The sequence below is a fragment of the Camelus dromedarius genome, chromosome 2, assembly GCF_036321535.1.
Source record: "Camelus dromedarius isolate mCamDro1 chromosome 2, mCamDro1.pat, whole genome shotgun sequence".
NCBI classification, from domain to species: domain Eukaryota; kingdom Metazoa; phylum Chordata; class Mammalia; order Artiodactyla; family Camelidae; genus Camelus; species Camelus dromedarius.
The window spans coordinates 76,001,756-76,027,691 of NC_087437.1; the positions used below are offsets into that span (position 1 = coordinate 76,001,756).

Sequence of the window (25,936 nt, forward strand, 5' to 3'; positions counted from 1 at the left end):
AAGGGCAGGGAGCAACCAAGAAGGGCAAGAAAATAAATTTAACAAACAAAAAGCAAGTATATCAAGTACATATACTACACTAATATTAAAGGTATCCTCTATGGTTCATTTGCAATCACTCATATGTATTTTATACAACCTAGGAAACTGCAGGCTGGTGAACCTGAATGACACATACATGGGTAATCACGGAAAACAGAAGGAGAAGAAAGCAGAAAAACAAACCTGAGACTTCTCAGGACCATACGGACCCTAAGGATTTACGCACAGGGAAAGAATTTAATAACAGTAAGGTATTGGCTCATAGGGAGAATGATTTCTGTATTCATCACTGTGTATAAGAACAATGGAATAAGGAGGTGGTTCACAGAAGCAAATTGATTTGATGTATGGAATGATGTTTGATGTTAAGAAAGAAGAAAAGAATACATATTTTCAGGTCCAATCAAACTAGAGAAATCTAAAAAGTACAATTTAAGGACAAAGCTAAATATAGAGCTTGTCAACATTAATATGAAAAAAGAACATGAGTGGTTTAGTACACAGAAGAGCTCCTATAAACTTACATCTTTAAACTTCCTTGCTCCTGGCCATCCCCAAACTATAACTATAAACCAAATCTAAGTAAATGACAACCTCAGATAAAAAAGTGATGAACCTGAAGGAGTAATAGGATTGTATTTACTGAAAAGCAGCAATTTTAGAGTCAAGAAGTGAACATTTCGATTCCTGCCCACCAGTATGGCATATGTTTGATATTCTGTCTAAAGAAAACAGTCAAAATTTGTAATAAATAGCAAATATAAGAAAATTTATTATTTTTTCCTTAGTTAATTGTTACCTTACTGTAGAAATGTCTAAGGAGGGAAAAGAAGGTAGGAAGTCAAAGGAAAGACAAGAGTTTTAGAAGGAATCATTCAGAAAGCAAAGAACTGGCAATTGTCTTCCACTAAACCACCTCAAGTTTCTATGCTGGCTCATCCCCTCATCTTCCTACCAAATGCCTTGAAAGACTGTATCAGTTTCCACTTCCTATGACAAAATCACCTGTTAACTGGCATGTAAGCTAGCTTAGGACTCCACATTTCCTTTTGGGTAGAATGGCATGTATTTTTGAAGGTATAACTTCCTCTTGCACCCCAGCTTCACAGCTGGGTAGAAAAGAGCAGAGACAAATCATAATCTGAGAGGGCAAAAGGGGTGCCATAGAGGCATTTACAGTAACTTTTCCAAAACATTAATGTTGTTCATGGTTTGCTGAAAAATAGACATGTTTTGGCTGAGAAGTGTAGTGACACAGGAGCCATTTCAGTATTAGTGTGGTATGGCAATTTTTCAAAGTCAGCAGGTAAGGTGAATTAAGAGAAACTTGCTCTTTAAAACTGCTGTAGGAAACAAATGTTAGGCATAACTTGAATGGTGGTGGCTTAATGCCCAGTTTCTACAGTTTCATATTTTTAAGCTATAAAAAGACCAAAAGGTTTTATGCTAAGACTAGGGTGTAATTTCTGTAATGGATGTAAAGAATGAATGATCAATGAAACAATAAATTCCTTTGTAATAATGTATAGAAAAGTGCTTACAGCTGCTGGGCATATGGATCTGTGGACTTGATTAAGTTCAAGAAAACCAGCCACAATCAAGTTAGAACTCACTGAGGGGAAGGAGCCACCTTATTGGGCTAGACATGCGTGCCTCGTTAAAAAAAACTCGGGATTATATTAGGTATACCTTTTATATCTGCAAATGCGTTGTCATCATGTTTATGAAAATGTTTGGTGGCAATGAAACTCACAGTTACAGAACAAAAAAGCAGAGCTATGCCCAACCTGGAAGCTATCATTTCCTGATAGGAAAGAATGGCCCAGTTCTCATTAGATCTTGGTTCTCGAGCACTGACAGTGTCTGTAGGTTGGCTCAATCCCAAACAGGGGATTCTGTCCTCAATCTTTAATTTTGTAAACCTGCTTCTTTTATTACTACTGTGTTTTTTTTTAAAATCTCTAATCCTTAACCATTTGATATTCAATCTTGCAGTAAGTGTGCATTGGAAAAAATGAGAAAGACCAACAGTATGTTTGATAATGGGCTAAAAAACAATGTGAAAAGATAAAGAGATAAGGGAGGAAAACTTAAGTCAAGGGTCAAGTTTGGGCATAATTTAAACACTCTAAATTGAACTCAATTAACTTTCTCTCCATGACCCAACCTCGCTTGAAAATTACTATTTTGCAGAGCACTCTGACTTCTGATAGTTTTGTAAAAAGTGCTTCATATATTAACAGTATACTTTAAGTAATATGTCAAACAAATCTCTTAAGAAGTAGCAATTAAATTTAGACTTATAATTTAAAGCTTTCACTTGAATACATACAAGTAACCGTGAGAGATAAACCAGAAAATACTACAGGAATGGGCTGCTTCAGCCGACTTGCAATTTGAGTTAAACGGATCATAATTTCCTGGATAATTTGTTCTTAGAAGCAAAGGGAAATTCTATTCCTAAATCACCTATATCCTAAGTCTACTATAACGTAGTCTGAGCCTCATTTGAGGAAGGTGACATCGATTATTTTCACCAATTTTTATTGCATAGTTTCTGACAAGATCTATTACATAGAAATAAGGGACAGGGCAGAGATAGTGGAGGGGATCATGGGAAAGGGGAAGAGACTACTTGGAAATACAGATATAAAGAAGATCACCACTGGAAAAACAGAAGTGTAAGACCAAGCAGGTACTATGATTTTGAGATATATAACTATATAAATGCTATGTAATCATTTCCTCTAGAAATTATATTTCAGAAAAAAATCTATATATTTTATATAATCTGAAATAGATTTTTTTTTAAAAGTACCTAGTTTAAGTCAGGGAAAGAAACATAATGAATGTCAAATAAAAAATATAGGAGAAAATAAAATACAAACAAATGGTGAACTCTTGGAGAAAAAAATGAGGTCTCCTATGAACACATGCTCCTTTACTAATGAACTAAGGATCTCACACACAGTGTTTGCTTTGAACGATTCATTATGCAAAGATGCAAAGGGTCTAGAGTCTAAGAAAACAATCTCTTCTATCCGTTAAAGATCAGGCAATTAAAGCACAGCTGGTATGATAATTTCATAATAACTTGTAGGATAGTACACTGGTGCTGCTAATGCCAAATTACAATCAGTCATAAATACTATTTCTTTCGTTTGCTAAATAGAGAATATATTATTTAATTTCTGCTTTATTTTAATTGCATTTTGCTCCATGAGTTGGAATGCAGAGCAAAATCTAAGGTCTTAACAGACTTCCCACCTATGTAGTTACTGATACACTGTATAAAAACCAGGGACTTTGTGGCTTGAGAGGCATAATGGAAGAGTTAAGGTGATATTGTATGAAGCATAATCCAAAGCACCAAAAAGCTATTTCACATCAAAAGAAATACTGTTAATCTCAGCTGGGAGAGGAAAAACATGTAACAGACAACCAAGACCCAAGAGAAGGTCTCATGAAAATAGATCCTAACTTCAGGGTTTTATAGCTTTACAAAAATAAATCTATTGTTACAGTTCCTGAAAGATAATTCGGCCAACTTCAGAGCTCTAAAATTAATGTCTCAAACTGCAAGTAGAGGAAGAGAATGCATCCTGCACATCAATCAATTAAGTTCCATTTTATTGGCCTGTCAGGTGTTTATCAGCAACTTTAAATCCTTGAATTACGGGGGCTCAAGATACCTGGCATCTTTGGGCTCATGGACTACTTTGCGTACTCCTAAGTATCTCGAGGGCGCAAGGACTGTCATTTCACTTGGTGATCTATTATGTGTTCAGCTACCTACCTGTCAACAAGCTGCTTTATTTCTTTTCTGCTTATCTTGGAAAATCTCAGAACAACCTTATTTTATTTTCCCAGATGAGCAAACTTGGTGATGCAACATTTCTTTTTTAGTTCTTTATTTACTAGACTTGTTTTTATTAACCACAGCAGAAAACTGAGCTAATTCTAAAATCACTTTTACATTCCTCCCTGCCTTTAATCATTAAGGGGGAATTTTCTTCAGCCTTCAAATCCATCTTGAGATACAGATCTCAAAGTGACCCTCCCCAGTTGTTTCAACTGCAGTGTACAAGGAGGGGTTTTCAGGTCTTGAGGGAGAACCTAAACAGGTTTCTTCAGAGACATAATTTTTCCTCGACATACACTTTCTATCTTCTCCCCAAATCCATGAAATCACATATCTCAATATTTATCTTTGATTATTATCTATGATTGCTACATTTTAGCAAGATTTACATAAAGATTAATATCATTATCTATCCATCCATCTGACCAAAATACACAAAAGAACAGAATTAATCCGATTTGACATAAAGCAAGGAACAGGTATCCACTTTTACAGGGCAATTAGAAGAACCCTTTCATCAAATCCTGCTCTGACTTTGACCCTGGAAACAACAGAACCTTGGTCACACTAGCTCTTCATCTCTCCATTCACCATCCTGACAAGAGAGCTACCGAAGTCTTTCATATCTCGGTGGAAAACTAGAAGCATATTTCCCCATCAATCTTTAGACCGAAGTAAAATCAGAAGACAAGTTTCTCAATGGGAGCAATACTGTTGTTTTGGGTAGCACAATCTTTTATTGTGTTTGAATGTCCCGCATAGGTGAGGATATTTAGAACCCCAGCTTCTGCCCCTGTCCCACAAATGTAACAGTGGTCCCAGATATTGAGACCACTGAAAATGTCCCTACACTCTTTAAACCGCCTCATGAACTACAGTGTTGCCCCAATGAGTGCTGAGATCCACCCAAGTCATGTTGATAATTTAAAAAGCTTCCCTGATATACACAGAGGAGAATCTGACATTCCTGGAAATGAATATGCTAAACACAGTATTTTTCTAAATTTGACAAAACCAATAAAAATATATTGCCAGAGTATTGTGGGGAGTCTTATTTTCATTTGGTTCATAATGCCAGTAAAGAATAGAGTCTGCTTACTAGGTCAATGTTAGAATTTCACTGCCCCAGAGTCCAACCTGTTGCAGACACACAGGCAACAGAAGAATTGGACTCAGCCAGCAGTTTCTGCTCAAGAAAAGCTCAAGGTACCCAGTTTGAATTCTGAGAGCAGAAGGTCGAAGGCCATATGTAACACTTTCAAGAGAGCTACACGTTTAAAGGCAAATGTACCCAGGTTGAGATGCCAAAGGATGGAGACTGAGGAGAACTAGGAAGGAAAGAAGGGAGAAAGAAGTGAGCAAGAACCAAGATAATATTGGAAAGCAACCTGAAATTCCAACTCACTGCTGCTTCAATTCTAAACCCGACTGCGTATCTAAAGGGAGCTGCAGAGGCTTAGAATAGGTTAGATTCTGACCGCGCTGCATGAAGGCACAGCACACATCTAACCTTTGCTGGTTTTAGTCGGTTCTGAGGACATATTTCCAGTCTTCTTCTTTTTTCTTGGGACAGGTACACATTTCCGGTCAAATGTAACAGGACTGTATTGAGGGAGGCTGTTGAATTTCTTTTCAAATTCTTCATCCAGCTTTGCTGAGCTAATAAAAAAAGGGGAGGGGATAGAATCAATCAGCATATGATGTAAATATTAAAACAGAAAATGATACAAGATATATTTTAAAATATTTCATTTGAAAATGGGGTCCCTAAGAATTAGGGCATTGTTAATAAATTCTTTTCAAGGACAAAAAACATCTTTTCAGAAATGCTTGAAAAGATTTACCAGCACGGTTTTCTTAGTAAACTCACATGAAAGATTATGTTATTACCTTAGAAAAGCAGGAACATTAGATAAAATAATAGAATATTTTTGAAGGTGAGAATTTGCTGTTCTCTCCCTTAGCATGAGAATTTTTTATTAAATTCAACACAAAGCATGTTCCATTCAGATAAGTTTCTCATTCTAAAGATTCTCATATACACATATAAACACTGGCAAGCTTACTGATAATATGGCATATTGGTAATTTTGTAAGCTTAATTAAAAAAATCTATTGACTAGTTAGTACTTAATTAAAACATACCTATACAAAGAAAATGCAAACAAATATTCTGAATATCAGAAAAAAAAATTCTGCACAGTTGACCAGGATGAGGACAAAACACTCAATGAGAAAAGTAAAGCCAGTTTTCAATGAACACATTGGCAGAGAGGCAACATCGTTTTAACGCAAACCACAAATGACTTCAGAAAATGTCACCCGTGAAGTTGGGAAATCCTTAGCCTGCTTTTGACTGTCTCTAAGGCCCCTATACGGCAATGCCAGCATGCCTGCTGGAGCCTAGGCTGGCTGCTGGCTTTCCTTTATAGTGAGACTTATTAACTAAGATGCAACCCAAACAGATGGGAGAGGCTGCGGGAGAAAAATGCTGTGCTCGGTAGATGGAAAAGGGAAGGCGTACTGGGAAGAGAGCAGCTTGGAGTACAGACTTACAAAAAGCCAGTGTGTTAGGCTGCTGCCTGGGGGATGTACGTGATATGTGTCCACCTAAGATTGTTCTCAGTTCTGGAGGAATGTACAAGAACTGGAAGAAGTGATAAGACAGTCAAGGTGACCACCAAAATGGCCAACAGAAAAAGGCTACTACTCAGATATATCACAGCAGTGAATGGTGGTAGGCAGGGGGGATGTTTCTCCCTCAAAATTGTCTGTCCTCATTTCAGTTAAAACATGTTTATACTAATGGAAAATCAGATACTATCAGAAAGCTAAGTCATGAATTTTTCAGACGCTAAATAACTGGAAGAAAAATATGCAAATGCAAGGTGTAACTCGTAAGATCTCTTGGGACCTTCTTTTCCCTTTTTTCAACTAGAGTAATCACCTATGTTTTTCTTGGAGAAGGCTGCCAAAAAGTAGAACTGCCAACAGAGTGAATTTTTTATTGGCTACAGTTAACTAAACAGGTAGCACATTTTCTGTGATAAAAAGGTTTAAAATGCTCATTTAGAAATCTCAGAGAAGACCGACAGGACCTGGCATTTTTCACTGCTAAATCACTATGTTAGCATGTTCTAAACAAAGCAAACTCAGACAGTCTGATTCTGACAGGCCAATATTTAAAGAAAGGAGAGGAGGAGAGACCAGAGTTTGACCACTGATTCAGCCTGTAGAAAACCACATCCCCACTTAAGTACATGCGGCTTCCTTAGAAATGATTAAAACAAATAAACAAAGACACCCCACACCCCAGTCTCTTTTCAGGAACAGACTTTCAAAAGATTCTTTCACTTTTCTTGTCCCTCAGAGAAAATTGGTGAAAGCACCTCTCCCACTAGTTTAGTTTCTAATGGAAGCATCAGAGAACTTTCTGCTGGGGAACCCTCATGCCTGCTTTATTTCCCTGGGCCTTCATACTGTCTGCAGCAAGACCTGCCCCTCTCTCAGCATGCAGACCCACAGGGCAAGGAGTTTCAGAAGATACAGACACTTGGTCTGATGCTCAGTGGTCACTTTTTAAGGAAATTCTGCATTTAAAAGTATTTGACCATGACAAATGTAAAGGCTGTCATGCCACTGTTTAAGCATGATGTAAGCAAAACTAATCTGAATACTTCGGACTTCAAAAATATTAGAATGGAAATATTTAAAATTATAAATATATCGTCATCATCATGAGAAATAATTTCCACCCTCGCACTATGTGATGATGTAGAGCCTTAGGATAAACCAGACTTTAAAGGACTGTAATGTCCAGTTGAAAAAAAAATATTATCCCATATACAGAAATGCAAATATTTATGAATAACCAAATACGATACTCCCAATGCATAAAATTTGCATACCTTTAAACACACTTATGAAAAAATGTGGAATATATGAAAATGTACTTATTTCTATTCCCCAATGTATTCTTTTCAAATTGAGCTAATGAGAAACTGCAAAGGATCTTCAAAACAGGACAACTGAATACACAGATGCTTTCCTCAGCAATATAAAGTACTGGATCTCCTAAATAACAAAGTGCTTTGTGTGAAGACTGGTATTAGGTGTCTGTTTTATATCATAAAAAATGAAATAATTCTTAATGATATTGTCTTGACATATGCTATTTCTTGATACTGCATTTTATTACATAATTAGTTACTGAATAGTCTCTGTATGAAGAGAATATGTAATCTAAAATTTTATCTTAGAGCAACAGAACATGGTTTAAACAAAACAAGGTTAGAGGTAGAAACATAATTTTATTTATAGTTTCATTGTTTTATAAACATGTACATAACCTTTAGAAATATTAAATGAAGTACATACAGTATGTAAAATTAGCAAAACGTAAACATACTTACACAGTATCCGTCGTAAACTTCAGAAGGGAAATGCATCTGGTGATACCAAAGGATTTACAATGTCACACCACTAATGGGGTGGACCTCCATTCAAACTCAGGCCTAAGTCTAAAATCTACATATTCTCCACTGTACTTAAAATGTGAGTGACACTATCACTCACATAACCATGTTAACAGCAGGAATCACGTGATACACCTCATTTGTATTCCTTCACCTGTTCACTAAGACCGCAGTAAGTGCTGAACGGATACGCAAAGAACAAGCAGTTAGTGATTTGTTTACCCTGGAAATCTCACCACACTTGGCGTCTGTGTAGTGTGGCTGACTGTGCTCACAGGCACTTACCCGAGGAGAGAATCTTCCTTTGTCTTTGTCTTCTTGAACTTCTTGCTCCCACTGGTCCCACTCTGGTTAAATGTCCAGCTTTCTTCACTCCAACACCCCTCGTGATCGGAGGAGTTTCCTTTTCCTGAGCTTCGTTTCCCTAAGGAAATTTGACAGGAAGAGTGTGCTTAGTATATGGGGACGGAGGGCAAATCATCTCAGCTGCTTCACAAGCAACCTCCTCACTCCTTAGCTAGCATTTGCATGATGCTATTAACTATTTCAGAGTGGTCAGAGTGATCTGGACCACCCTCCATAACAGAACATGCAGAAAAGGAGCTTACGGCCTCTGTGATTCATTGTCTCATCACAACTCAACAGGTACCACATGGCTCATGAAACAGACTAACTACTGCTAGCTTTTCCATTAGAGAATCAGCCTGAAGTGTGAGAGCCTTTTGCTGATGGGCACTATGAATTCTAATTTCCCCAAGACATAGGGAATGACATCCCTGGAGAACTATGTATTCTCAAGGATATTCATTCAGGACAACTCAGACAAATTTTCACACATCTCTATAGTTGAAATTTCACGTGGCAAGAGGTAAGTCCTGTAGCCAGATACCGTATTTTAAAATAGATGAGTGTTTATGAAACACTCTATGGAATAAAAGTATATGCATTAACTGGTTTCTGGATATTATTATGTTTTAAAGAGAACTTCTCTTCAATTATAGTTTTGATTTCCTAGTGGGGGAGGCTAGGTAAGTTTTTTGCTTCTAGAGCCTACAGGTCAAGATTCTGCCAAACATATCTGCTTGATTCAGAAAATTATTTCCAGCAGTTTTAAAAACCAGAGCTCCAAGCACACAAAACTGAGCCTTCAAAATAAAAAGCCAGTCCATACCAGTAAAAAAAAGGTTTGAATAACTCTGAACACTCACATCCTGAGAACTATGTACAAAATAAATGCAAACGCTTCTCAATGGTTCCAGAAAACATACAGGTAAAACGACAAATGTATGTGACCTAAAACCATAAAGAACTGTACAAATGTAAAATATTATTTTGATACTCTATTGTTCTTTCTTTAAGGTGGTTCTTTTCAATAGGTCTAAAGGAGCAATTCTGCCAGGTTTCAGATTTGGAGAAGTCACCTACCTCTGTCAACATTAGCTCGCAGAGAGGTGAGCATGCCCTCAGACACCAGGGTTTTATAAAGAGCACCTTTGCAAGACCTCTCGGATTTCCGGGAGCCACAAGTCTCTATTTTCCTGTGACAGTCACTGTCCTCAGGCTTGGCCTGTCCAGATAGGCTGGGTGGTAATGCATCTTCCGTAGGGGTCAATGGTTCTGCTTTTATACCCTCTGGCACCTCACCAGGAATGTTCTTGCTGGCAGAAATACTGATGAAATCTGGAGGTCTTGACTCTTTGGTAGTGTCTGAGGATTTCTCCTTGGACATTTTCTTCTCTCTTGATTTCACTTTTTTCTTTGGTGGCTTGGCATCCAGAATGCTTCCCTTGCCACTCGAGGATGTGCGGACCTTCTTGCGAGGGGTTTCTCCAAGTTTCTCGATGCCCCAGTCTCCCTTTGCAACAGCTTCAATGGTGTATATGACACTCTCGATGTCAGACTCTGAGGACTGCCTCTTTTTGCAAGTCTTCTTGGGTGTGGATTTATCACTTCCGTGTCGATCTATTTTGCTTTTCTTCTTTTTCTTTTTCAGCTTTTCTGGTTTGTTTAATGCTGTGGGATCCTCAATGATCATAATTCCATGAGGATGGCACATGTGATCCTTTCTACTGGGAACATCACTTATTATTATCTTGCTACTAGCAGAGTAAGAAAAATCAGGGAAGTGACTACATTTTTGATCTTCCTCTAATTCCTCCTTTTTAATTTCTTTGGGATCTTCCATTTTTACACCCATTATATCACCCATTTGCAGCTCCTCAAAATTTCCTAATTCCTTAGACTCTCTTACATTCTCCTTAGCTGATTTTTCAAATTCTGCTTCTTTCTGTAGCCTGGCTTCTTCTGTTTTTTCCATTTTTATTTCTCTTTCTTCCTTCCCCTTCTCCAATTCTTTCATTCTTCCACCATCTGATTCTTTAGCTTTTATTAGCTTTGATTCTTCTATTTTCACCCCCTCTGATGCCAGGCACATCTAAACAGTTAAGACAAACATGAGAGAATAATAAAAAAATGTCATTATTCAATATCTGAAATTAGCTTAAATTTTTTAATTACATCCTTTTAAAAAAATAATCAAAACAAACTTCAAACTTCACAATAACAAATCCACTTCTGCCGAACTAACTTAAATGATTCAAATCAATAAAAGGTTTTGACATACTCATTTAACTCCAGAGGAGCATGCATAATCAAATTCCCATTTTCTAGCTTCTAATGAAGCTTTTCCTATGAAAACAAACTTTGGTAAAAGAAGGATAGGATCTAGAGTTGAAAGACCTGAGTGTGAGTCTTCATTTTGTTACTTGCTAACTATGTGCCTAGAATGAGTCATTTCAGTCCTCTCTAATCTGCTACCTTTGTAAAATAAAAACGGTAAGGATAGTTGTCTCAGAGGATTCTGTGAGGTCTAAGTGAGATGATGTATTTATGGCAGTACTTAGTAAATCATCCCCAAACTCTGTTCAGATATCTGCCTTTTCTTTTTTCTTGGAGTAATGAGGAAAACAGCAACAATTTCTACCTAGCCACTTGAAATTAGAAATGCTAAGATGACTCATTAAACAACTACAGGTTTTAGGTAATGAACAAAACGTTACAGGCCCACAAATGCTGACAGATAACTTCAAGATCACAAAAGCTCTGGAAAATCAGTGGTAGGGGTTTTTTGTTTTAACTCATTTGAGGGCAAACTCCATCTGAGCCGAACTTACCTGGCTACAAATTCTGACCAGAACTAATATAAAACCACTTAACATGTTACGTTCATTTATCTCACCTTAATGTGACTATTCATATGTTTTTGCTATCAAATCTCCATGAATCTGAATATGCACTGGGGGAATTAATGGCATACTGTAAGATATATATACTGTATCATTTTCCTAAAATCCGGAGAATTTAGAATACCAAAACACATCTGGAAGCAATTTGGTTAAGATTTTAATCTCCCCAAATTTCACATACAGGGTATTTAAGGAGAAACTTGCCATCTTCCTCTCCAGCAACCAAGTAATCTTGAAACTGTGATCTAAAGCTATTTTCTAAAAGAGGTAATTACAGCTTATTGTAAAATTCATTGTCAGTGCTGGGTTTTCATTTCATGAACACTCCCTGTGAGTCCCCCAAGTGCCAGGCCCAGTGGAGGACACGAAAGCCCATCCCATGTTGTCCTGCCAGTCTCTCCCCCTCCACAGTCCCTCTGAGGCATTCATCACAAGTGACAAGGCCGATTAGGCCAAGGGCAGCACAGGAATTCTTAGCCATTACTCATGTTATCTACTTTGCATTGTCAATTTACAGGAAAAAGGCTATTAGGGCTTGCTGAGCCCCAAATCAAGACATGAGTAGGAAACTGGTATGTTTTAAAAGAAAAACCATCATTTCAACCAATGGCAAGTTGTCAGAGATCATTAACACCAATAAAATTCATTTCTTAAATGGATAATACATTGAATTAAACATTATATGCTAGTTTACATCATTTTTCGCCTTAGGACTTTCAATGCATCTCAAATCCTTCCGTAAGAATTATGTTATAATTAGTAAGTCTGGGAAGAAACTGGATAAGAGGCGGGGGGAGGGAGACAGGGAAGGTTTTGGAAAAAAAAAAAGGAACACGACAAAAGCACCCAGCCCTTCAGATCATTCACAGGGAAGAGCTGAAATATCATGGATTCAAAACAGAGCTGTCTTTTCAGAAAGTCATGTAAGTTAAATTTTAGACCTCAGCAAGTAGTTATAAAGACTGAGAACTTCCCTTTATTAAACTGAACCAGAAGTAAGATCAAAGCAAAATGTTATCTTACATTAATTGTGAAACACTGAGACATTTCATCTACTCTTTACTCTCATGGAAGATTTGCTGGTTTTGTATCAACTTTGAAAGAATTTTTATTTTCTTTTCTCAATTATCCTAGCCCTACATGAATATAACTATCCCATATGGGGTCAGAGACTACACTAGCTCTGGAAGGAAGGATAGAAAAGCATCCTCAAGGTAAATTTTAGTTTTCAACCACCATCACTCTGAAGGCCTTTAATAAGTCATTTCAGGGACCTCTGGCCACAGAGGCACTGGTTTTTACAGTGGTATGCCAACAGTTTGCATTTGCACAGGTTCATCTCAGCAAACCCAATAATACTTTGCAAACTATTCTCGGCTTCAATATATTTCAAAACGATTCTCCTCATCACCCCAATAGGATTCTACACATAGGAATGAAATGGAACAAATGCAGACATTCACTCTGGGGACATATTCTGGGAAACAGCATAATATTTCTTGGGAAGGTAATTACACCAAGCACTAGTCATGCTTTACTTCCTTGTTTCAGGCTCTTAAAAGTTTTTTTCATAAATAGAGCATGTTAATTCTAAATTATAAGAAAAAAACAATGATATTGCTGGAAGTGAAACTATAAAAATAAAACAAATAACCACAAATCACAAATCCCACTAACCAAAACCCAAGTAAACACAAATCAGATTCTCAGAGTCAGGTGCCACTCTAGAAGTTATCTAATTTAACATTCTTCCTGATGTAGAAATTCATTTTACTATAAAATTCCTGAGAATGACTTATTCAACTTTTCACACAAAGACAGTGACCATATTAGAGGGCAGTTCTGTTTGAACATTTTAAATAGTAAGCAAAAAGTCTATAACCCTATCAGTATCTTAGTTGTTTCCTGAAGCCACTTAAATTAATCCACTTTTTCTGTCATGTGACAGACTTTCAAATCCTAAAAGACAGACTTAATGTTCTTGTGAGTCTCTTCCCCTGGCATAATGTCCCCTTAACTGCTCATCACAAGTAAAATGAGCTGTTTTTGTATCAATTTTGACTTTTCGAAAGTCGTGTCTCTCTTATCTACATGCAGTATGGTGTCCTGAAGTGGGAATGGAGTTTACAGAAATAAGCTGGGTTCACGTGCAAGCACCATTCTTGCTTGCCTAAGGCCACACAGTGAGCTACGCAGCTTACATTTGAACTCGCATGAGGATATAAAGGCTGAGAAATGGGTAACAGTACATCCTTAGCTGGGCAAAAGCGAACAAATGTGCCTGAAAACAACTTGTAAATGACACAAAGCTTATAAGGGCTGGAGAATACTGATGCTTCAATTAAGCAATATTTTTCTTATATTACATTCCTAGCCTTCCTATAATACTCTAGACGAAAAGTGGGACTATTTGTCAGTTGATAGGGACACTCATCTTCTAATGGGAACCAAAGATGAACTCCCCTCACTGATTTAAAAAAAAAAAAAAAAAAAAAGGATGACTTTCTGGCTTATACTGGGCCTATAGTCAATTCAAATCCTGGATTTCATTACCCACATACCATGCTGGGAAGCTTGGTCTCTCTCATTCTGTATCCTCATACTTTTTGTACCTAGACGCAAGATTTTCCATTTTTCCTTATAAAGTACATCCTTTCAAAATCTGAATTAAATTACCTTCCAGCTTTGTTATAGACACATTTGATAAGGTTGCTTTTTCTGTCCTCACCCAAATCTTTGTTGAGTAGGACATGGCCAAGGACAGAGGCTTCTGGCAAACCTCTAGAGCCCTTTCATCAGGTTGATTTGAACATTAATAAACTTCAGCAATCTAAGAATGCTTAATAATCCAGTCTAAATTTCCTACATTTTGTTTACAATGACATCATATCTGTCAAAAGTCTTGCTGAAATCCAGATACAGTATGCCAATAGCATTGTCTTAGCCATTTTACAAGCATACAAAATAGAAAATGAGAATGGCTTGTGCACCAGTCAGGATCTAACTAGGCAAACAAATACAGCATAGCTAGCCGAGGGAGTTTAACACAGGGAATAAGTTGACTGCACAGGTCATGAAGGACTGAGACACCCAAACAGGTGGTGAGGTAACCCAGGGATCAGCAACAGCAGGAACCCACAGCAGAGACAAATGGGGGAAGGAAGCCCAGGGACTAGGTCCCCAGTGGAAGATGGAACCATGGTGGGCCAATCTGGAGGGAGCTGGACACATGGAAGAGATGCTGCCTTTGTTTTATCCCCACCCCTCCTCACCCCTTCCCTGCACATCCGAGACTCTCTCTTTCTCCCACCCTCTAACCTTCCACCAATGTCTCCCACTGTCTAAACCTAGCTGGAAAACAGGGGACATGGGAACCCAGGAAAGGTAGTTCGTAGCCACCTGGGATAAGCTAGCATACAGGGCAAATGGATTCTGGGGAAACGCACTGGACAATGACTTTTTAAGGAGAGACTTCAATAATTCAGTTTTCATCTCCCTTTCTATCAGTTCAAACATTATATTATTAGAAATAATTTTCAAAAGTTTCTAGGAATTAATAGTCTATATTTCCACATGGGATAAACAGCCTGGGAACAGCCATGGATACAGTAAGCCTTAGAAGATGCCATCACTCTTATAAATAAGCAAATTTTACATTAAGAGGCAATTTCAAAAGGCAGGAGTTCTAGAGCTGGATTGTTTAGGACTACAGATTGGCTCTGCCACCAATGAACTCATTTTCTCTAAATCTTTCTGTGCCTCAGTTTCCCAATCTATAAAATATAGATGTTAATATAGTACTTGCCCTAGGAATACTGTGAGGTTCAATGAGTTGCACACGTAGAGTACTTAAATAGTGTCTAATACAGAGCAAGAATAATGTGTTGTGACAACCATCCCTTTGGGGCCTTAAGCCATGTAGGATAAATGCTAGCTATTATTAGTAGCAGTAATATCCGTATTGGTATCATTAATAGCACATCGTGGCCCTGGCAAACTAACTGCTTTGCTCTAATTTTTCACTCTAGGGATGAACGATTCTATAGCTGGAGGCAGAGGGGAACCATATACAACAAAATTAGATTCAGAAATATCTTAAATCAATTATCTTTCAAGAAGCAGCTCTTATTAAAGAGATAACTAAGCTCAGTTCTACTTTTGGGTACAAGCATATCTATTTGCATCTACTTTTGGGCGCATATATCAAGTCTTTAGTGGGGCTTTAGAAAGCACATACCAACCGCATTATGTACATGTGCATGGATGTGCACAGGGATAAGCACAGAGTGGACACAAAAGAACATAAATCAATGTGAACTCAAGTGAATAAAACTGCATTGCAGGAAGCACAGAATTAATGTCTGTTATTAACTGGCCAACTTGTCCTTAATAGAGGATTGGTTGTTAATCAGGCCTTGAAACAGAACTTCGGTAAATGACAATTTATTCTTTGATTATTACTTTAAATTGAACAATAACCTTCTTTAAAATGAGAATGTAAAATCATCTGCAGGACACCTTCTGGATGGATTCCCATGGCTGTATTCAAAGATGTTAAAATGTTAATGTTTTAAATCAAATGCTGGGCATAAGTATTTGATATCTATTGTCTATACCCTCAGGTACCACTCTATTTTTAATCACTGTAATTCAGGAGGCACAAAATGTATCCTCTTCACCCTTGTATTCTCCTCCAAGAATATCCCAGTATCTTTCAAAATGAAGGCATTCAACAGATAATTGTGTTGGATTGAATGGTTCATTAGTTCTGAGGTAAATGATGAATCTAAATGCATTCTGATTCATACCAGGAAAGAGCTACGAGTCTATAAAAAACAATGCTAATTATGACCATGCTACCGCTTGGCCCAGACCAGTGATCACACTGTCCTTAGTTATGGTTCCCAAGCGCACCAGTGAAAATTAATCACCAATATTTGAATTTTACCTCTGACAACTGAAACCACAATGAGGTTTCTTACTGTTCTGTGAAGTCAGAGTGGCTTGATAGTGATGTGTTAGAAGAAATGTAACTCACTCTTAAAAGAAAAACAGAAATCATTATGCTGAAGCTGAGAACCTATGGATGTACACGCTGGATAGATGTATAAAAAACTATCCTCTTCAAAATGCTTGCAAAGAAAAAATCAATAAAGATATTGAAGGGGTGAGATAAAATGGAGGAATTATTTTTCACATTCCTGAGTTCAGAGAGGCTGTCATTTTCAGTTCAGGGAAGACCACACCTTAGGTTCAGGTTTTGTTACTGGGGACTTGCTTTTAAGACACAATAAATCTGTGCTACACCAAGCTTTTATCTCTTTGAATCAAACACATTTTTAAGTGCATTTTCTTCTATAAATGTTAAGATATTGATTCATTTCTTTAATGTGTCCTGTTTTAAAAGACTGAATGAATTGACCAGTGAAAAATAATTAATCATGTGCACTAGATAAAAAAATTAGACCACAGAAGTAGATGGCCTTTAACTGGTACAAAGAAATGGGAAAGCAGTTCCAAAATGTACCATATTATTTCACTCTTAACTATATTTTTTCTTTCATTGTCTGATACGAAGGAGCCAGCTAGATTAAAAGCAAGGCAGTGAGAAAACAGAACAACTGACACTAATCAAGAAGTTTCGATTTCAAAATCTCTGCTTTTTAATGCAAAACAAATGCTTTGCAGCCAAGGTATGTTTATAGTCAATTTTGTCCTGGCTTATTATCTGCCAAAACAGTGCAGACATAACCCTAGGATGGCATTTAGCAGTGTTTTCCAAGATGTGCCTTTCTCCCATAATTAAATAGACCCAGAATGTTTTTGCCATAAAAATATATTGGCTGCTGGTTTCAGAGAATAAAGAATAGCATCAATGCTAAGAAAATTCAATTTTATTTATTATAAAAGATAACTGGTCACAGAACTGGTTTAAGCATCTCTTAACATGAAAACCTGTGCATATTAAATAGTTTACTATTCAGTTTGCTGAAACGACTGGGCCAGGTGAAATGGCGGTTTAAATGCTTACTCACCATATATCTTCAGAAATTATACCATTTCTTTTTTTTTTTTAATTAATTAATTAATTTGTTTTAGGTTTTTTTTTAGAGGGGGTATTTAGGTTTACGTATTTATTATTATTTTTTTAATGGAGGCAGTGGGGCTTGAACCCAGGACCTCCTGCATGCTAAGCAGGTGCTCTACCACTGAGCATCCCCCTCCCCCAGAAGCTATACCATTTCTGAAGACTCTGGACGGAGTGAGGGTGGCCTTTGCTCCAAAAGGCCATTTACTAAAGTCACCCCCAAAGGTGTTACAGGAAGTCATTAGCTGCAATCCTCTATTTCAGTTCCTACAGAATTAAGTTGGTGCAATTGGAAATAAAATGAAAAGTTTTAGAACAGGAGTTTTCTAAAACTGACTCCCAAATCTGCACAAAAAGGAAAGAAACACACCACTTTCAAATAAAAGTCTCCCTCACATGTACCATAAAAGTATTAGAATTCAGTTATATGATGAGAGGGTAGGTGGAGCTGAGGCGAGAAACTACACGTTGAAGTTCTGGGCCGCAGGGGGTTACAACAGGATGGAAGAGATAGTGCACATCAATACTATGAGGGCACAACAGAAAACTTCCAGGGAGTCACACCTCATACTGCAATCAATTACCAGCTATAACTGGTGGTGGTGATGGAATGCTAATACGGTTGGAGGGATGGAATTTTCTACTTTTTTCAATATAGTATATAATTTCTGTAATTGTATCCTAATTCAGCTTTTTGTTTAGTGAGCCATAACTTTCCATAAGATTTAATTCTTATAGAAACTAGAATAAATTTACCTTTACCTACTCATTTGATTTTGTTATTGTTGTTGTTTTAGTGGGGGGAGGTAATTAGGTCTATTTATTTCGTTTATTTTTAGAGAAGGTACTGGGGATTGAACCCAGGACCTCATGCATGCTAAGCAGTCTACAGCTTGAGCTATACCCCTCCCCCATTTGATTTTAATAAGTGGTTTTAGTAAGTTAGAATGTAAGAAAAACTAGGACATTGAGGACTCTAAAAATATCTTTATCCTTTTCTAATAAATAGGGTTAATGACAACTTTCCCAATTCCCTTGGACCCACCAGATCTACAATCTTGCTTTTTAGATACATGAAGAGTTTATCTGGAGAAATTCAGCATCGTCTCTCTTCAACTTCACCTTAACGGATTATTAGTTTCACAAATTGAGATAAAGAAAAGTACCATACAGACAAAGGGTATCACAGAACAAATTCAGCAACCCCGTGGTGACTTTTTGACATTTCTTTGTTCTGTGCTCAGAGAAACATGGGCTTTGCTTTCCAAACTCATCTGTTTACCTAGCTGCCTATCCCCTCACACTGACTCTTTCAGTACTGGATTTCTACAGCTATCCCGTCCCCCTCAGCATCTTTCATCTCTGCTTTCCTCCTAGTAGGGCTTCCTCTTGGTTTACAAACATCCAGGCTTCCTGAAGTCACGCTCCAAGGTCAGGGTCAAACTTCTGGAAGCCATTCTTCTCCACACACTCAGGTTCAGAGCCACAGTCCTCTCTGACTCTCCTTTTGCTTTACCTCTCACATCGACTCAGTCATCAGATCCATCTGAATCCCCTGCAGCCTCCCAGCTCACTGCCAGCTCCCCACATCCTGGGTCTTGTCTTCCCACATCTGTGTGTCCGCAGAGGCTTTCTGCTCTGTTCTGCACACAGCTGCTAAGCCAGTCTCTCCAAGTGCTGCTCTCACCTCTGCATACCTCTGCCCCAAGTCTTCAACCGCCCCTCATTATTTTCAAGTACAAATTTCTCTGCTTCACACTAAACACCTTCCCAATTCTGACTTGCAGCTACACTCCACCTTCATCTTCCATAAATCTCCTAGCACAGCCCTCTACTCCTGCCTGGCTGATTTACTTGCTGTCATCTACCTATTTCATGTTTGCCTGCCTTTATCTCTTTGCTGTATCTCCTCCATCTCTCCATTTAATTATGCATAAATCACAATTTCCACTGGGCATGTGTGGTTAGTTATAAAGCGGTGAGGGGGGATGGACAAATGTAAATGGATGGTGGCAATGACTGTTGGATTCAGAGACTGGGCTTAGTAGGGAAAGGAGACGATGGTAACATCTGTACAGCAAACCTCTCTCTAAGGGGGCAGCCGCTTTTCGGCTCTGACCAACTGTTCTCATGCAAAAAGGCTGGTCCAGTGTCTCTAGGTTCTCTAAATTTTCATAAGAAGTCAGAAGTATGCATTTATTTGAAATTTATAGTTTTAAAATAATTAGCCACCTGTAATACAGGTCAACAAATTGTGGGCCGGCCCAATAAGTTGCTAGTTTCAACCTCTGTTCCTCAACAGCTCCTACATCAAGAACCACGTTTCTTCATGCTCTTTCACCTGTGCTGGGTCCCCAGAACACTCCTGCTATTATTAATTTCTTCCTTTCCTGGTTTTACACATTCACTTTGGGGATCACACAAGTTGAGCTTCCTCATTTCACTGCATGCTTTCCTGTGAAACCACTGGCACTCTTAATTTATTTCTTATCCCTTAACTTTTTATATTTTATCTCTTTGCAACTGGAGAATAAGTTCCTGGAGGACAGGAGGGGTACACCATAATTTCCTATAGTCCTCCCGGTATCTTCCGAAGTGTATTCACAAACAGGCACTTATTTAAGGGTGTGAGATGTACCTTGGCAGTTTCAAAAGTAGAATCACTTTTTAAAAAGGAAATATCAGCTCCATTTCTTTGACAGCAGTATTGAACTATCTGTCATCTTATTCAGCCATACACATATGTGCAGGAGGAAGCTGTCTTCCAGAGCCTTCTATAAGACACAAGCTCCTATAACAAGCAACTTGCACAAAACAAAGTGACAATAGCCTGGTGCTGAAGAGCCCAGGCTGTGGAGAGACTGCCTGGGTTTCTACGGAGGCACTAACACTTTCTGTCCTTGTGATCTTAGGCAAGTCATAAAACCTCTCTGCCCTTTTGTTTCCTAATGTGTAAAAGAGGAATAATAACAGCACTTGCCTCAGCGGACAAGTGTGAGAATTCACGAAGAACATAATAAGTACTTAGAAAAGTGCCTAGCACACAGTAGATAACAGATGCCAGTCATTATTTTCCTAGGTTAGATGAAAAAACCTACCTGCAGGTAAAAAAATAAAATCTGCTATTAAAATGTATAATCTGTTTTCAAGAGCACATAAGATTATCTAAGCAAAATTATAAGTAAAACCAACTGTAATCTTTTTAGGCTTATGCTCCAGCCCCTAGTGGTACTCCAAATACCCAAAGTGGATCTGGAGGTAAAGTGTTTCTGTACCACTGATCTGAGAAGAAGGCTCACAGTCTCTCTGACTGCAGTAAAAATATTTGTACATCCATATGCAAGGAGCTTCAGCAGCCTCACTGGTAATGGCACGATGCAGACCCTCAGTAATTACTGTTTGTTAGAATAAATGAATAAAATGCTTCACTTACTACACTAGGCAATTTTAGTAACAGAGGTCTTTAAATGTAGAATTTTCTTTGCTAAAATGTACAGATAAAGATGTCTCTGTGTGTCCTCCGACTATAGCAACTATAATACACAATGATCTCCAGGGGAACACTTTTCTGCTTTGCTGTTCTTTATATAACCTGACCTAATTAATTTCAAAATGAAAGGAAACACAATACATTATAGTTACATGAGCCAATTAACTGATTAATTGAACACTATGAACCTCATGGAAGTTTAAACATAGAGGACTGTTTTTCTCAATTCTCTGACCTCAGCAGCACAATGCCAAATCTCCCTTCCTAGCTAGAGTAGATTCCTGAAAAAAAATACCTGGAATAGATCCCAGAATTTTCAGGTCATTTTTGGCTACTAAAAACCCATCCAGTTTAAAATGTCAATCAAATACCCGAAGCAGGGACTTCCCCAGGGCACCTCCTTGGTTCCAGGGTGCTGGGAAATGGGGAGGGGTTCTCACAACGCCAAAACTGAGTGTGCAGGCTGACCTAAATCTGTTTCTATCTGCTGCCAGCCTTCCTCAGTGTTCTTTTTGCCTGCTCAAGCAGGTGCAAGGCACCATAATAATTACATGCCTACAGTATTTCTTCCTTCTCGCCAAAAGAAGAGATTTCCTGCAAGCAACAACCCCTGTCTTAGAGAAAGCTCCTCATTCACTCCTTCTCCCAGGCCCACCCACAGGGATGAAGGTAGGAAGGGTCAGCAGTTCTTGAACTGGTGGCTGGCCCTTCCTTCACAAGGCACAAAGCCTCTGGTTGAGAGGACAGAAGGAGGAATAGTGGAGGTAAAACTAACTGCCCATGGTTACGTCTTTCTCTGTCAGTTTCTAACTCAACATAAGACTGAATGACCTTGACAGAGGATGCCAAGAACAGAGATTACAGACAAAATATTTAACAGGCAGGGTGCCAAGCGATCAGAAGGGGCGTGGCCTCAGGACTAGAATGGGGTGCTAGGGACCCCCGGCTGTGTCCTCCAGTTTCTAGAAGGATAGGAGAAGCCCAGGAATGCTGGCAGACTTGCTGCAAGGGTACTCACGGAAGTTGGGTTCCAGTCTTTTTACTAACAATAAGGAAGTATTTTGGTATTTTAGTCCCTGGACAGTTGTCCTGGTACAAACCAGCTGAGTATCACTTTTGCTTGCAGGAGCCCCTCAGAATGTCCTCAGTCAGAGATAGGATGGTTCTAGGACTGCTCTCTGCCAACCACTCCCCACCAATGTCCCATGGCCTCTTGCCTGATCAAGCTGAACTACATTCTTCATGCCCACTTGGCCCCTGGAAAACTCATGTATCTTTGCCATGCCAAGGCAGAGAGTGCAGCAAGCTATTCAAGTCTCTCCCTGCTGCTGACTTCCTCCAGTTCTCTTCTTGCCTGGCCAGAGAGGGGAAGGGCACATCAATAAACCGACATCTAAAACACTGCTTCCTTCTCACCAAAGAATGAGAAGATACTTCTTGCAGTACCACCCTCAGTCTTTAACAGGGGTTCTCTCAGAGCTGTCTTCATCCTGCTTGACAGGGGCCAGAGGGAAGAAGGGAAAGCACTTTGTTGTTTCCCTCCTCAGGACAGGAAGAAAAATGACAGTAGTCCAGATGACTGCAGAACCTATGATACCCCACCCATGGGGTTTGGGGTGGGGACGAGAGAGGAAACCCCTGGAGTGGCAGATGAGATGGTAGCTGGATTAGGCCTCCTCTTCATAAATCGCAGGAGAAGGGTCTGGCCCAAACTGAAGGTGGCTTTCCCTTTGGAACATGTGAATTTAAAGCTGTTCCTTAGGATTTCAGACAACCACACCAATTCTGGGCCACAGGAAAATTCCTCCTTAATATCCTGTGATATTTATTTAAAGAGGTACCCAAATAATTAAATACTACATTTTGTTCAATAAAAAGGAACACTGAACACATAAGGAATAAAAAATAACCGAGGAAGCATATTTCTACTGGTGATTATTTGGAGATGCTGATTAATCTACTGTGCACATATTTATGTTTAATTAGAAATTGGGAAGGTTTTGGGATGTTATTCTAAAACACACTCTATTAGCATTATGGCATCATATTCATGTGGTGCAAATAATACTGTGAGAAGATTTTCCTGGTAAATTATTTCTTAGCAATCCTGCTTCATCAAAAGCATGTATTTTTACTTGCATGTTATACGAAACTAAGTCTGAGTATAAGCTGATTTGCTATAATTGGAAGAGGCTTACTGCAGTCATTTTACCCCGTTAAATTATGATACCAGCATTCAAACATCTGTTAAACCATAGCATCTGTTTCATATTTGGGATACAACCCTACAAATTAGAAGAATGTTCTTTTTAATGAGCTCTGATTTAATGGGGAATCCTTTTTTTTTTAATGACTATTATGCAAAGAAAGGAAATGAGAAGACAAATTCATCTTTCTAGCAACCCCCACAGCAAAGCACCTCTAAGGCCCACACATTTATAATTCAAAACTATTTAATAAACATATATTCATAAGTTTTACTATTGTCTACTGTTTTGTTTTTACTGTTGTTTAATATTTAAAAGACCACATGTATATGATTGTATATGTGTACAGACATCCCCCCTATGAAATGCAGAAAGGGCCATATATTCATATTATTTAAGAAAAACAATCATGTTTTTGAAATAAATTGTCTTGACAACTATATAGTCTTAAAGATACTAGACAAATTCATGACCTCATTGTCTCTCTGTTTATTAAGACATGTTTACAGCTCTAACTCTAAAGGCACATTCATTGTGGGCCTTCACCACATGCGATCTTTACCATTTTAGTTTTATCAGAAATAGTACTTTGCCACTGACTCACTCAGGTTTTTAAAAACTATTTTCTGTGGTCTTCATAAGTTTTCTAGTAATTTGTAGCCCTTTGAGTCTGAATTTGTCTCACACAAGAAGCATGTAAGCTTCATATCAGACAATGAATTAGTTGTCCCACTGTCCACATACTTCTTTACTGTACTAGGCCTCTGTATTTTTATATTTCTAATTTGAATCTGGCTAGACTTTAAAAGCTTAATTTAAAGATATTTAAAACTCCTAAATTTTTATGATACAAGCTACCATAAAATTTAGAAAATGACAAGTCATGCCATTAAGTTCAATCTACTCAAAAGAATTTATAAAAGCACCATATCACACACACACACACACACACACACACACACACACACACACACACACCCTAAAAAACTCAGAAGGAACTCATTGGAAGGAAGCCAGAAAAAAGAGAGAAAAAAACATTTAATACAGAGATTTCTGGTCACCCATTTCATACCTCTTAATTTGTCTTACCAAAAGAGAAAACTGCTACTCTAGCGCCCAGGTGCTAAAGACATTTCTCCCATATGTTCCCTTAAGGAAGAGCGGGAACATTTTGGCCACGGCTCCTGCTCGTCCAGCAACAACCACTTCCAATTCCCACCAAGTGAGGGCTCTGTTGGTCACAGGTTTTACAAAAGCATATTTTCTACTTTGCCAAAAGAATCGTAGCATTTTATACCCATGTCACATCAAATGTACAACTGATAGATGTTATAAAACCAGGCTTCAGAACGTGTCACTTGAGTTCTTCACTTAAAAAAAAAAAAAAAAACCCAAATTGAGACATCAACCACCTGGTTTAAAAGTACTGATTTCCAGATGTTACAAGAGAATCAGAGAAGAGGAAAACCACCTAGGCCGTTCTTCTGTATTCAGAGTGGACTTATTTATTAACCAATAAGAGAGAGACAAAAACCAATCTTGGTTTAAAATACTACCTGTGGAAAAGATTTTGCAATTTCCCTGGGTAACTTTTTTCAATGCTTAATGACTTTTAGAAGCAAAATTGTTTTCCTTAAATTAAAGGTTAACTCTCTTGTTGAAAATTACATACAGCACACTTTATGATCACAGTGAGATGGGACAGTGAGGGAACACTCATCATAACTTCTGTCTAACTTGCACTGGCTGCAGATCTTATCTCAACATATTCTTAGAAACTTGCCTCTGCCAGTTGAAAGAGTGCAGATTTCCCACAGCGTTTTACAGGTTCAGCACCACCCAACTGCGATGTGTTTGAAGAAATCTGTATTGAAAAAAAAATTCACATAAAGAATATTGACTGTGATATCAGAATCTTTGCTTCCCATTCACACGCATTCAGGAACTTTCCTTAGTTTATGAGAACATCATTGCTCCCAAGGACCAAATAACTTTAAACGTGTCACGCTTGGGGTTATAATTTTGAAACCAATTTTAGTAAATAACCTCAAAAATAATAATGAAAAACAGGTGTGGCTTGGGTGGCTGCTTGATGACAAGAGTATTATTATTATCTTGAGTATTCCAGGCTTTAAATTTAACTCTATATCCTTAAAACAAGGCATGCATTTCCATTTCTATATAAATACCAACTCATCAACTGGCCAAATATAAAAGAGATTTAGGTTCATTTTGTATTTACCAAAGCAATTAGTTAATTTTTTAAAGAAATAGATTTGGAACCACTGTGGAAAGATAGCTTCAAGTCAGTCAACAAATATTCTTCTGAGAATCTAATACACATGTGAGAGGCAATATGACAGAAGCTGGGGAAGCTAAGAGTTTTATATAAAACATTAGCACTGGCTCTGAGAGTATGCTCTAAAGGACACCCAAAGACTGACAGTCAAGATCACAAATCTCAGGAAGCTGCACAGTTAAGGCCTGTACTGCAGCACTTCAACATATATGCAACATTACATCATGA

At 38.1% G+C, this 25,936-nt stretch overlaps 1 protein-coding gene across 10 annotated transcripts in view; it reads right to left on the reverse strand.

Annotated features, from left to right (window-relative positions):
- Nucleotides 1-25,936, reverse strand: part of BBX (BBX high mobility group box domain containing) — a 256,822-nt gene that overhangs the window by 25,936 nt on the left and 204,950 nt on the right. For all 10 annotated transcript variants that reach the window (XM_031456220.2, XM_031456214.2, XM_031456188.2 and 7 more), the window contains 4 exons: nt 25,193-25,273; nt 9,805-10,813; nt 8,665-8,803; nt 5,415-5,563 (listed from right to left, as the gene is read on the reverse strand). In XM_031456220.2, the coding sequence (XP_031312080.1) occupies nt 5,415-5,563; nt 8,665-8,803; nt 9,805-10,813; nt 25,193-25,273 (1,378 nt within the window). The remainder of the gene's footprint in view (nt 1-5,414; nt 5,564-8,664; nt 8,804-9,804; nt 10,814-25,192; nt 25,274-25,936) is intronic.